Source organism: Balaenoptera borealis (assembly GCF_965194805.1).
Source record: "Balaenoptera borealis genome assembly, chromosome: 2".
Taxonomy (NCBI): Eukaryota; Metazoa; Chordata; class Mammalia; order Artiodactyla; family Balaenopteridae; genus Balaenoptera; species Balaenoptera borealis.
This window is the reverse complement of record NC_138867.1, coordinates 65,580,329-65,594,646: the sequence shown is the minus strand read 5'-3', so window position 1 is coordinate 65,594,646 and position 14,318 is coordinate 65,580,329. Positions and strand designations below refer to the sequence as shown.

General features: G+C 38.9%; 2 protein-coding genes across 8 annotated transcripts in view; one reads left to right on the top strand and one right to left on the bottom strand.

Moving 5' to 3' along the window:
* MSH3 (mutS homolog 3) overlaps positions 1–13,366 on the bottom strand; it is a 182,291-nt gene extending 168,925 nt beyond the window's left edge. The window contains 3 exon segments of the mRNA XM_082375445.1: positions 2,091–2,311; positions 11,783–11,903; positions 13,156–13,366. Of these exon segments, the coding sequence (XP_082231571.1) occupies positions 2,091–2,311; positions 11,783–11,903; positions 13,156–13,362 (549 nt within the window). The 5' untranslated portion in view covers positions 13,363–13,366.
* The window catches only part of DHFR (dihydrofolate reductase), a 28,382-nt gene continuing 27,413 nt past the window's right edge, over positions 13,350–14,318 (top strand). For 3 of the 7 annotated variants that reach the window (XM_082378477.1, XM_082378479.1, XM_082378474.1), the window contains exons 1-2: positions 13,592–13,703; positions 14,042–14,091. In XM_082378477.1, coding sequence (XP_082234603.1) covers positions 13,618–13,703; positions 14,042–14,091 — 136 coding nt within the window. In that variant the 5' untranslated portion in view covers positions 13,592–13,617. Of the gene's footprint in view, positions 13,469–13,555; positions 13,704–13,745; positions 13,825–14,041; positions 14,092–14,318 lie in introns of those variants that run through there. The other 4 variants (XM_082378475.1, XM_082378476.1, XM_082378478.1 and 1 more) reach the window with 4 other exon arrangements.

Here is a 14,318-nt window from a genome sequence, read left to right as displayed (position 1 = left end):
ATTTTTCACTTCTTTCTTAGATTGACTATTGATTAATTATTTTTGTCAACAGGATAAATCCAGCTTCTAATTAACTGTCACTGGGTCACTGCCAACATCTAAAAACTTACAGCTACCCCTGAAATTAAAAATATGGCCTAAAAGACTAGTGACCAGCAGAGGCAGAGAAGAGAGAAAGAGAAACGTCTTATATGGCCCCGGGAGGGGACCACAGTCCAAGGAAAGCCCAGAAAGACGTTCTTTACAGTTGCAGTTGCTAAAGGTTTAAAAAATTCAGCTTAGCTGGAATAGCAGGTAGAGACACAGTTTATCTGAATAGCGTAGCCAAGCAAACCTCTAAAGATCAGCAATGAGATCTGGTAAGGTATGGACAGGCGTGGCAGGAGAAAAGTGAGTAATATACCAGGTTGGAGAATGCATTTGCTTTTAATTATGATGGATTTTCTACTTCATTTCCCTGACTGTTATCTAAAATCCAGGAAAACCACATATTGCAAAACTTAATGAATACTTAAAAAAATATATTTCCTGGAAAAAGAAAGTTCTTACTTTATACCTTATTCATATATGGAATGAAAGTAGGAATCCAGCAAATAGTTTTAACCATATGGGATACGAATAAACAAGTCAATCTGAATACTTGAGTATTAAGCAACTTTTTTTCCCCACCATTTGGGTAAAAATATTTCTCAGATATATTCTTTTTCATATTCCCAGAGACAGCATTCTGAACTCAATTTAACTTTGTCTTGACAATTGAGGATGATCAGAATAATAAAATGGGAATTTCAGGACCTATTTCTAGGTGTCCCTTCTAACTGGTTACTTCTAATGTGCTGTGAATCAGAAATGCCAAGTTGGTCATTTTATGTATAAACCAACAGTAAATCTCATGAGACCCTAGGATAAATTCTCCAATTAATAAAGTGAACATATATAGACAAACTTTTTGACCTCTATACTTTATGACCACTACACTCAGGTGAACTGCTTCTAAGTATTAAAAAAAGATTAAAAATAAAAACAAAGCAACTTTTTTTCTGATGATGTAAAATAAGTCAATGGATCTTATGGCCTGGCTGAAGGAGGAGTTCATGAATCTGGACTTTGTGGGAAGGAGTGTGAACTTCTGAAAATTAGATACAAAACTGTGTTGGTCTGAGTATTTTTCTGAGTAATGAATCCATAGTTTTCATTAGATTTAAATGACTCATAAGAAAAAAGTAAAGAACTAGTTCTCTAATTCCATGGTTTTCGATCATGGCTACACATTAAAATGAGAGCTTTTAAATGATATCCATGCCCAGTTTTCCATGAAAACTAACTAAACATGATTCTGAAGAAGGGTTCTTACTATTGGTATTTTTTTTTTATTGACGTATAGTTGACATACAACATTATGTTAGTTTCAGGTGTACAACATAGTGATCTGATAATCAAATACATTATGAAGTGATCATAAGTCCAGTAACTAACTGTCACCATACAAAATTATGACAGTAAGGTGATTCTAATTTAAAGCTGGCTGAGAACCACTCATTCTGAATTACAGATTTCAATGATGGATCAAGAGTTAAATTCCCTGATTTTGCAATGGTGAAAAATACTAATAATCACAAAACAGTGGAAGAAGTAAGGAAGCCATATACATTTGGTTAAACTCTGAATTTATTATATCAGCCAAGCTTTCAACTAAAAACCTCAAAACATCTCTATAAATTATTCACTGTGATTTTCCAGGCTAATCATGGAAACTATAGGGAGGACTATAAGAAACTGTGCTTGTATTATCAATAAAGAATGCCCCCAAGTCAGTGGCTCCTAATCCAGGCTGTACATCAGAATCTGCTGGGAGGTTTTTTTGGTTTTGTGTTGTTTTAATAAAACCAATTCATCCTGCCTTAATACATAGTAAATCACAATCTCCAGGAATTAAAAAAAAAACACTAAAAAGCAAAAGCTCCCTCAGCTAATTTGGATGATCAGCCAAGTCTGGGAACCAGTGCCCTGAGTGAACCCACAAACCTAATGGCACTTCAGAACCTACAGTTCTAAGTAACTGAATATTCATCTATATAAGAGTTACATACCTTTTGACTAGTTTGAGATTTGGAATCTTCAGAAGAAACTGCATTCTTTGCACGTAGAAGATTGATATCATCAAAATCAGTACATTTTGGCAGAACTGCAAATCTCTTCTGAAGAGACTCTGTCTGGACTCTATTTTGAGGAAGGGCAGAATCGCAGCAGAATTCTTTCAATTTTTCCAGAGACTTTAAAACGATCCTGGTCCTCAGATGTTTCTTTGGCTCTTAGCAAGTCAGAAGAAAATATAACAATAGTATTTTATCTCATTATGTCAATTCATAATTAGCATAGGATTTTTAAAGAGGGAGCTTCTCACTAAAGCAATGAATCTAACTATAATGTGAGAAGGAAATAAAGAAACCTCGGGTTCAGGGTGAAGATGGCATATTGAAACATAGATCTAATTTCACTTGGTCCTGAAACCCCATTAAAAACTACAACAGGGCAGAGAGAAAAGAAGAGGTGACAACTGCAAGCAAAATATCTGAAGCTAGAAGGATAAATGGATAAGCAATAACCAATTTAGCATACCTGAAAGCTAAACCCTAAATCAGTAATATATAAAACCAGGAACCAATCCTACTTACAACACAAAATGCTTATTAAATGGCTCAAGAATCAGGGCACCAGTGGCTCTGGAAATGGAAAAAAGGGAGGTTCTAAAATAAACAGAACTGGTTCAAAACATTTTACTCCCTAGACCGCTACCCCACTCCAAACTCAAGGGTAACTGTCCTCCTTCTACCTCAGAAGAAGACTGGAGATTTCTCTGGAAAAGGCAAAACAGGCACAGGTGAGATGCAGTACTGTGCCTGAGCCATAAGAATGATGTGAATACAGGCTTACTGTATGCGGAGAAACCAGCCTCTTCTCACCAGCTCTCAGAACACAGGCAGCCAGAGCTCTCCCTCCAGGCAGGAGCTCACAAGGCTCTGGACTGGGGAAACTGACCAGCTCCATGGGAAAGACCTAAAGACACTGACACCAGGAATTCACCAAGGAAACCAGATCACCACCCCCAGGACATGTGCCTTCCTGCCTCCACAGCTTTGCTCATGCTTTTCTTTCTCCCCAGAATGCCCTTGACCCCGATTTTCACATGGCAAATTGTACTCATTTCATCAAGACCCATCTCAAAACTACTTTTTCATGGAATTCTGCTAATTCTCCCAGTTCAAAGTCATCTTTTCTTTCTCTATGTTCCTATAACAAGATCGCATCTCTCCACAGCACTTATCACACTCTGCCAATTAACAGTTATTAATAAGCAAGCAACCCATAAAATAAGGGAAACTATCATGTATTGGGTATCTACTATATGCCAGAATACATCTTTTCACTCTTTAGAGCAATACTATTAGGTAATTACTATTTAATATAAAGAAACTGGGACTGCATTTATTATCTCTTACTTTCCCATTAAAGCAAAAACACTCTGAGGGCAAGAGTTGGGTTTTGTTCATTTCTAAAAGTTTAAATATTTCCATATTAATATTCAAACCTCTTTTTAGATCTATACTTTATCCTGTCTCCTGTTAACCTTGTTGCTAGAAAAATGTATATTTGAAATCTCTTTTCAAATGTATATATTCATCTTATTTACTGTTATTCTCCCCTTTTCAGGATGTATACTTGAATCACTCTTCAAACATATACTGTAAGTTTTTATATTATATAAGGACTTCCCCCCTATCGATACAAAAAAACTTTCCCGGGATGGGGGTGGGGTGTAAGTCTTAGAATTGCACTCATGTGAAAAAAGAATATCTAAAACTGAAGTGTTAAAAACTAAGGTGAAGTAGCCACGGACTCTTCTAGCTAGTGAATGCTCTGCTCTTTTCTTCCCATTATTTATTTTTTTAAGTAAACAGTAAAGTTCATATTTCAAAAAATTCCATGTCTATGGCCTTATTTCCACAAACTTCAGGGTTTGCTCAGCTGGATGTGCAACGACTTAGCATGCATGTGGGAAGAGCCCTTGATGGCTCACTTTCTTGCCCTCCTCCTTACCATCCTTCCCCACCCTACCCTACTCTCACCACTGCCAAGGAAGATTCCGCCATGAAGCTCCATCCTTGAGATATGCTCAATACAGAAAGGTTTTTGTCGGTTCAGAAAGATCCTGGATTGAGACCATGCTTCTGTACAACCTCTCTGCTACCCTTCCACATCTCCTAAAGTTTTTTCTCTCCTTTTTCTGTGTAGCCATCTTTCATCCTTAGGCTACAATGACTTTCTACGAGTGCACCACAGCTCAAGAGTTAGGAAAGAAGGTGTCCCACACTTGTTCATTTATATCAAGCCATTATGATTCCTGAACTATAAAATAAGAGAAAGAACTGGTACACAAGCAATTACCCAAAATTACAATTTTTTCTTAATGCTCCTAGGACCATCATATCTTGAGCCATCTAAAAGAAAACCAGGGGGAAATATGAACATGTTATCTGCGGGAAGAATGAAGCTTACACAGGAAAACCAAAATCTTCCATTGCCTTCCTCACAGATACCTAAGAGAGATTCTAACACCTCATAAGGCCCTCAAGGAAAAAAACTAAATTGGAAGGCTTCTCAAGTGCAAAGCCCCCAAGAGCTACGAAACCCTCATGCCTAAGAAGGGACACAGATATAGGCACCAGTCTCTCCATTAGGTCTTGAGGAAGACTGTAACTACTGTGAAAAACCTGGCTCATGGAAAACTGAGTACTATGAAAATTAAAAGGGAAACCTCCTAAAATGGAGTTGGGAGGCCAGCAGGGAGAGCTCTCCTGGACATACCACCCAGCATCAATACAGATCCCAACAGGAAGAGACTTACCTTCCATCTCCTATAGAAGTGACACTAGTTTACTACCACCAGCAGGAGGAAGATTTTCTCCTTGCCTGTCAACAGTTCAACCAATGAGACTGTCACAACTCAGCCAAAGAAAAGCCACTATACTTTGTACTCCCAGTTTCCTCCAATGACCCTCCCAAATTCCTCTTCTCCTCTATAAAAGAGTTTCCTCTCCTTTGCCTTGCTGAACTTGCATGCGGTTTGCCACAGTTGCATGTCCTAAATTGCAGTTCTTAGCTGCTCCCAGATAAATCCATTTTGCTGGTAAAATAATTGGCTGTTCTCCTGTTTTAGTTTAACAGTACCCAAATAAACCTTAACCTCCATATTCTGCTCCTATACTTAAAAGCTCACTTACACTATTTCCTTTTCTGAAGATGCCATGAAATGAACTATCAAACTGCCACAATATGAGATTAAGACTTGCCAGCATTATCACTAAAGTCCCTGAGCCCTTAAGAGGATATACCCTAGAAACAAGGCCATTGGTTGCTGTCCCAACATGTTAAATAGACCAAAAACTTCTCGCTAAAAATATTTCACTGAATTAACACCTTCACTGTTTGAGCTTTAATTTTTTGTGTACCATAAAATGGAAATACATAATAGTTACTTTCTCTACTCAGGCTTCCTCCTCTAGGCCTAGGTTATGAAGGATCACGGAGGTAGAAGAATTATCATATTTTAAATAAAGAATTTTAATCTAGAAGAAAGCACAGAGTAGCTGCTGAAATATAAATATGTGCCACTATCAACAGATTTTTTAAAATCTGTATAAGAATCTGTTTTACAGATAAAATAATTCATCTTAAAAAAAGGAAAAAAAGAAAAACCTTTGGAATATTACAAACATTTTAAATCAGTTAAATTAAACACAATGTTCAGGCAAAACCAATCTATACTGAAGTCAGGATAGTGGTTATCCTTGGTGGGGGGAAGGGGTTGTCAGCAGGAGGGAGCACAGAGAGGTTTCTGGGGGTCCTAGTAATATAGTTTCTTGATCTAAGTGACGGTTATATAGGTGACTTCAGTTTGTGAAATTTATCAAGCTTATGATTCTCTACATGTGTTAAACATCTATAATGAATTAAAAACAACAACAAATCCATGTTCATAGATCTCAGGGTCTCAAGAATTCTCTGTTTGGGAAGATAACTTACAGCCAATGTTTTTGAGGGTTTAAGCTCAAAAGAAGATATTTAAGCTTAGGCAGATAAAAATAATACACAAGTCAAGGAGGAGAGTCTTAAAAAAGAAAAATAAATAGACTTAAGAGGCAGTTTCAAATCTTGTCTAACAACAGAAACCCAGGTAAAGGGCAGAACTTCCTCTTCTTTTAAAAGACTTATTTTTTAATCTTAGTGCCCTTGTTTTTAAATATTCATTCCAAATTGGGGCACGTTGTTTTAAACGTCAAAAGGTGATTCTTTTTTTAAGAGCATAAAATGAAAATGGAAAGTTTGTTGGATAAAATTTCTAACCCTGTATAATAGGCAGTCATTACAGAATGCAAAAATGGGAATTTGGGGAATGGCATATTTGATTCCATGAACAAATTTGATTTTTTCACTAAAACTAAGTAGCTTTATACTCAGTCATAAAAAAAAAAAAATGAAATAATGCCATTAGCAGCAACATGGATGGACCTAGAGATTATCATACTAAGTGAAGTTAGACAAAAACAAATATCATATGATATCACAGTGTGGATAAATTAGGAGTTTGGGATTAGCAGATATAAACTACTATATATAAAACAGATAAACAATGAGGACCTACTGTATAGCAAGGGACCTATACTCAATATTTTGTAATAACCTATAAGGGAAAAAAATCTGAAAAAAAAAAAATATGTATGACTGAATCACTTTGCTGTACACCGGAATCTAACACAACATTGTAAATCAACTATACTTCAATTAAAAAAAAATTCTAAATAACTAAGTAGCTTTGATGTTAGGATATTAATTGCAGTGTGTAATAATTATAAATATTAATCGATGTCTTTTATAAAATGGTCTAGGGTAAACTAGAAACTATATGAATTTAAGGCAAATTTCAATGTGAACTTTCTGGATATGGTTTAAAGGTATAATATCTGATACATTTCCTGGGTCTTTTTAAAAAATTGTATCTTATTTTTATATACTCTGGCTATATTTTATAATATCTTTAATTGATTTTGGAAAGTCCACATTTATATAGTATTAAGATAATGGATATTTGTATTTATCAAAATGCATTTGAGACAGAGTTCTACACTATGTTTATCTGTAATTAAAATAAGAATAATAACAAAAAGTCAAGTCTGAATCTGGGGAGATTTTATTTACCAAAGGTAGCCAGACATATATATATTCCATCCCATATGTTTTTCCTATGTGATGCTGACACTCCTGCACTGAAAGGTGGGATCCATGTTCCTCCCCCTTGAACCCACGCAGGCCTTTGTAACTAATTCAACCAACAGAGTATGGCAGAAGTGACACTATATAACTTCCAAAGCTAGACTGTGAAAGACAATACAGCTTCTGTCTGGCTCTCTCTCAGGAGACTCATTCTTGGAAACCAGCCACCGTGCTATGAGGAAGCTCAAATTAGCCCACACAGAGAGACAAGGGGAGCCAGCTCATACTGGTAAGTGAAATCTTCAAGAACTTTGTGAGCCCGTTGTAAAACACAGCTATTATGTTACAGTATATAAACTTACAATTAAATGAATTACATTAAAAACAAAGGCAATGAATACTCAGACCTCACTGCTTCCTAAAACTTTTATTACATTTTACTACTATCTATAATCTAAAGATTATTAACATTGTCTCTGCTGGTGTGAATACTATATAATGGTGTGCTACTGCAACTATGCATCCTTTCCCAACTCTAGAAAGTCCAGGCTTAAGAACGGGGCCACTCTAGACCTTCTCTTCCAAAGCTTAAAAACAATCCCTAGGGCTTCCCTGGTGGCTCAGTGGTTGAGAATCCGCCTGCCAGTGCAGGGGACACGGGTTCGAGCCCTGGTCTGGGAAGATCCCACATGCCGCGGAGTAACTAGGCCCGTGAGCCACAGCTACTGAGCCTGTGCATCTGGAGCCTGTGCTCCGCAACGGGAGGGGCCGCGATAGTGAGAGGCCCGCGCACCGCGATGAAGAGTGGCCCCCACTTGCCACAACTAGAGAAAGCCCTCGCACAGAAACGAAGACCCAACACAGCCATAAATAAATAAATAAATAAATAAATAAAATTTAAAAAAAAACAATCCCTAAAAAGTTCAAACTGATCCACAAGGAATTTAACTACTTGCCAGAACAAAATTCAACATTCTTTAAAGAAACACAAATCCCAGCACACAACAACACAAAGTTCAAAATACTTATTATCAGGACTTCCCTGGTGCCGCAGTGGTTGGGAGTCCACCTGCCGATGCAGGGCACAGGGGTTCCATCCCTGGTCCAGGAAGATCCCACATGCCATGAAGCAATGAAGCCCGTGAACCACAACTACTGAGCCTGCGTTCTAGAGCCCGTGAGCCACAACTACTGAGCCCACACACCACAACTACTGAAGCCCACGTGCCCAGAGCCCGTGCTCTGCAACAAGAGAAGCCACCGCAATGAGAAGCATGCACACAGCAAGGAAGAGTAGCCCCCGCTCGCTGCAACTAGAGAAAGCCCGCACGCAGCAACGAAGACCCAACGCAGCCAAAAATAAATAAATTTAAAAAACAAAATGCAATCCAAATAATTAATTACTAAACTTGCAAAAAGTAGAAAAATCAGTCAAGGTGTACAAAACCAGAAATGATAGCGATGACAGAATTAGCATATAATGACATGAAAACACATAAACATGTTCCATATAATCAAGAATGAAAAGGAAAAAATAAAGAGGAGCAGAATGGAAGGTTTTTGTTTGGTAACAGCTTTACTGAAATACAATTCACATAGAAAAATGGGAGATTTTTTAAAAAGAACAATATAGAACTTCTAGAGATGAAATACACAATATCTGAACTGAACATTTCACTGAATTAAATTTATGTCATATTAGATACTACAGGAAAAAAATATCACTGAACTTGAAAATACAGCAGGAGAATCAATCCAAAATGAAGCAGAAAGGGAAATAATACTGGAAAATAAGTGAAAACAGCTTCCTTATTTGAGGGATAATGTTAAGTAATCTAGCATCCCTATTAATAAACTCTCAGAAGAAGAGAAAGGGAAGAGACAGAAAAAAAATTTGAGAAAAAAGTGGCCAAAAAATTCTTCCAAATTTATGAAAACTATAAACCCATGGAACTCAAGAAGCCTTAAATGAACTCCAAACAGGATAAAGATTAACGAAGAAATAAAAATTTTTTTAAATACTAGACTAAGGCCCATCAAAATCAAATGTGGGCAAACCAGTGATAAATACAAAATCGTAAAAGCAGCCAGAGGAAAAAAGACATATTAGGGAAATCAACACCATAATTAAAAAACATCAAAAACACCTTGATGGCACAAATGCTAAAGGTTAAGAACCTTTGAAAGAATACTATAACTCCCTTTCTTCTTAAATATAGGACTTTTCTAATATATACTTTACCTAGTTTACTGTGACTTCTCTTCTTTTAGAGATATATATTTGAATTTCTTTTCAAATGTATGTTTTACCTTTTTATTATTATTCAATTTGTTTTCAAAACACATATTTAAATCACTTTTCAAATGTATCAAGTTTCCTTGTGAGTATAAAAGCTTCCTTCCCCTGTGGATCCTAGGTATAAAAAATAGCTTATAAATTGAAGAATTAAGAACTGAAGTAGATCCATATAATGGCATATTATTCAACAATAAAAAGGAATGATGTAATTTAGAGTACTCAAAATCATAGAAAGTAGAATGGTGATGGCCAGGGACTGGGGGAGGGGGGAATGTGGAGCTATTATTTAATGGCTATAGAGTTTCAATTCTGCAAGACGAAAAGAATTCCAGAGATGGATGGATGTAATGGTTGTACAAAATTATGAATGCACTTAATTGAACTGTACACTTAAAAATGGTTAAGATGAAAATTTTATGTTCCGTGTATTTTACCACAATAAAAAGAAATTAAATCAAAACAACTTTTGAAAGGAAGGAGGTACCGATACATGCTACAACATGGATGAACCTTGGAAACATTACGCTAAGTGAAAGAAACCAGACAAAAAGGCCACATACTGTACGATTCCGTTTATATGACATGTTCAGAATAGGCAAATCTATAGACAGAAAATAGATACGTGGTTGCTTAGGTCGGTGAAGGGGGCGCTGCTTGGGGAAAATGGGAAGTGACTGCTATTGGGTACTGAGTTTACTTTGGGGGTGATGAAAATGTTCTAAAATTGACTTAATGAGGGCTGCACAATTCTGTGAATATACTAAAAGTCATTGAATTGTACATGGTAAATGGGTGAATTGTATAACATGTGATTATATCTTAATAATCTGTTATTTAAAAAAAAAAACCCGAGGTGGAGCAATCACCCAGCGTTTGACTGGGGAAAGCTCTTTCTTCTTCCTGAGTGTGATTTTTACCAAGTAGCAAAGGTCTTATTTCAAAACATTCCAAGTCTGTTGCCCCTTTTCCACCTCAGCTCTCCTGGGTGCCTGGAAAAGTTCCTTAAGTGTGGTAACCCTCAATCCTCACCTATCACCCACCTCTTCTAAAAAGGAGGACAGCAAGGGTTGTTTGGAAGAATAAAAGAACTACAAAAAGCCTGTAGAACAATGGAAGGCAAACAGAGGGTTCATTAACAGTTTGACGAATTTACTGAAAAACTGAATAGATCAGGTCCCTGTAGAGTAATGAAGCAAAGAAAGGTAGACAACCCTGGAAAATGCAAATTCTGTCAAGTCATGCCTCTAGTCATGGCCCCTTCAGGTAGGAGGAGAAAAAGGGTATCATCAGATTTATCCTTCTCTTTAACCATAACGTCTCCATTTCTATAGTTATTTCATACTAAGGCTTTCATGTTAACCCTAAATCCAAATTTTACCTCTTGATCCACTAAATTGAAACTTTTTTTTTTGGTTTTGTCTCATTTTCTTTACCTAATTTCCTGGGGATAATGAAGAAAGAAGCATTTTCTGTCCTCCCCTATCACAAATTGTCTGAGGCCAAAAACTAGAGAAAAATCTGCTCAACCATCTGTATCCAATACCTCCTCTAGAAGTCCAACAGCTCAGGAATAGTGGTTTTACCCAAAACCCTTTAGCATACAGAAAAAGCAGCTCCATGATTAAAAAGGACAGGGTAGATCTACATGTCCTGACATTGAAAATTGTTCAAAATGTTCTGCTAAGTGGAAAAAAACAGTTGCAAATTAGTATATATAGTATAATAAAATTTTTAAAATATTATTATTAGTTAACTAATTTTGGGGTCTATTTGAGTACATATAGATGTGTATAAACAGAAAAACCTGGAAGAATGCACAGCACCCCCAAAAACTAGCAGTAGCCCTTACTGAAAGGGAGAGATTATGAGGTCTTTTACTGTCCACCTTCTACATTTCTGTATTGTTTGAAATTTTTATAACAAGAACGTTTTACTTTTATAATCAAGACAAAAATTTGCTAGAGGGAATAAGAGAGAAAATTGGGAGAACTACAGCCAAATTGCAGAACTCCAGCTCTTACCTCCACTCCCCCAACCTCTTACCCACAACACCCCTTATGAAGGGGCCAGTCTACTCAAGCACAATGGAGACCTTTCTCCACAAAGGAAAAAATGGCCCAATACTCCAACAGTCTCCTCTGTCCTCAGGAGAATGTGAGAATATCAGAGTCATGACTTGTAAGAATGAAGAAAAATTGCCCCAGAACTCACCAGGGTTCCCAGACATTACTGAATCACTTCCTTTTTCCTTTTCTTGGACTTTCTTTGCTTTCTTTTTAACAGGCCCATCACTCTCCAGTGGTCTCTTTTTACTTCTGTCGATTTCTGCAACCTATGTTAGAAAATGATATTATCTCTAACCTCAAAACTTGATGTATGCAAAATAATTTAAACCTTACTTCTCAATGACAGCAAGGTTCTTGCCATCCACCCTTCATAGAATCATCTATTTAGAGTTATGGGTGAACTGTTTTACCATCTTCAAAGACAAGGTGGAGACTGGCAGGTCATGAGCCTCAGCACCTCAAGCCCTCCTAGAATTAGAACCAAGGCTGCTACTTTACTTCACTCGATCAGCCTTCCCCTATCTCAGATTATGAATCACCCTACTTACCTATGTTAAATAGAATACCTTTAAGAAAAAAACCTAATATTTAGAAAAGTTGAATTTAGACAGATAATTAAAAACAGTATCATTTTTGAAATGTTAATTGTCATTTAACTGTTTCACATTCAAACTCGGTTTATGTTCACCACTGAAAATGCCACAAGATTATGGACTATATGCTGGCAGAAAACCTGTCAAAAACTTAAGTCCTTCACCAAATAACCTCTAAATGGTAGGCATAAAATAAAATCTTGGTGAATTCATGAAAATGTAGGCTATGGTCAAAAAACAAAGACAGGAGAGGAACAATCATCTATGGAAGAAATATAAATTAAGGGAAGATTCTGAAGCAACAGGAAGCATCCAACAACTAGCCATCACATCTGTATCATCTTAAGAAACTTTATCTACCCAAATTGTGTATCAGACTTTATAACCTGAACTACAAGGGGTACAGTCACCAGGGAACTGCACAACACGTCTTTGACCCGTAAACGCTTGAAATACTCAGCAAGACTGTTGCAGCCTTAAAAACTAGAGATTTAACAGCAGTTTTCTTCTGGTCAGCTAACCAAACACATACAAATAATAAACAATGCTCCTCTTCAACCCTCAATCCAGAAAAAAAAAGGGGGGGCGGGGAGAGGATGGAGATTAAAATATGTATCCTTTGACTCTAACCTCATCAGAATGAGCTCAGGTCTGCCATTAAGAGCCGGTGTGACCTTAGCCTCAAATCTATTACCCCAAGTGTAATATTACCCTAAAATGTCTGAACTCCACCTAGGACATATGCGGCCCTGCCTCTTCCCTCTTTCTCCTTCCTGAGCCCCGCCCCTTTCCCGCCTGGCCAAGTCATCTCGCATATTCTCGCGCACAGTCCCCGCCTCCTCCCGCTCCACCCACAAGCACCGCCCCCGCCCGTATGGTCGCGCCCACTCCCCGATGGCCCCACCCCGTCCTGGACCGAACCCACCACGTGTGGCGGCAACTGAGGCGGGAGAGTGGACGCTAGGGGCGCTGCGGAGTCAGAGTCAGGATCCGCCTTCTCGGCTGCACCCGTTGCGGAGGAGGTGGATTTCAGGCTTCCCGTAGAGTGGAAGAATCTGCTCAAAACCGCCTGCCTTGCAGGGCCTGGGCCGGCGGGAGCGGCGCCACGAGAGGCCGTCTTCCGGCGCGACATGGCGGGGCAGGCAGCCACAGCCCGAGAGCAGGGCCGAGCTGGGAGCGCGAGCCCGCGACCGCCGTTCCTAGGGCGTCTGCGGGCGCGAGCACGTCGCGACCCTGCGGTGCGCCGGGGCGTGGGGCGGGACGAAGGCGGGGTCTCGCCTGCACAAATAGGACTGAGGGGGCGGGTGGCCAAAATTTCGCGCCAAACTGGCGGGTAATCCCCGTGTCAGTGTGATGTGCTAGCTCGGAAGTGTTTTCTGCAGCTATCATGGTTCGTCCGCTAAACTGCATCGTCGCTGTGTCCCAGAACATGGGCATCGGCAAGAACGGGGACCTGCCCTGGCCCCCGCTCAGGTACCTGCTGGGCCGGGGGTGGGTCGAGTGTGTTGGATCGGAGCTTAATCGGGGCACCTGGGCCGGGCCGGGTCGACGCTGCGAGAAGAAGGGTCGGACTCGTGACCTGAGTTGGCGGGAGGTAGGCTTAGACTTCCTTCCGCGTAAGGAGCCTGGCGGCTAGTTACTGATTTCCGTCCCGCTCCAGCTGCCCCGCTAGGCCTTTTTCCCCCGCGTTCTACCCCAGAGCAAAGTCCCATTCCTGGAGGTCCCCTCAGCGCACCGTTTGTCGGGTGCGTTAGAGCTGAAGCCCACGGGATCACATTCTGAGTAACTCTATGTGTTTCTCTAACTTGTAGGAATGAATACAAGTATTTCCAAAGAATGACCACAACCTCTTCAGTAGAAGGTAATGTGGGATTTTTAAGTGATTCAAATTTGCGAAGGGTCTTGCCTAAGAAAGCTTACCAGTGCAAATTTTACTTAAATTAAAAGCTTTTCATGTTAGTCTGGGACCTTTTGTCCTAACATAAATGTGTATGCAGTTCCCAAGATTCATTAAACATTTTTTTTTTGAAAAAATTTCTTTGAAATTGTATGTGGGCGTGCGTACAACTCAGGTATTGGGCAAAATTG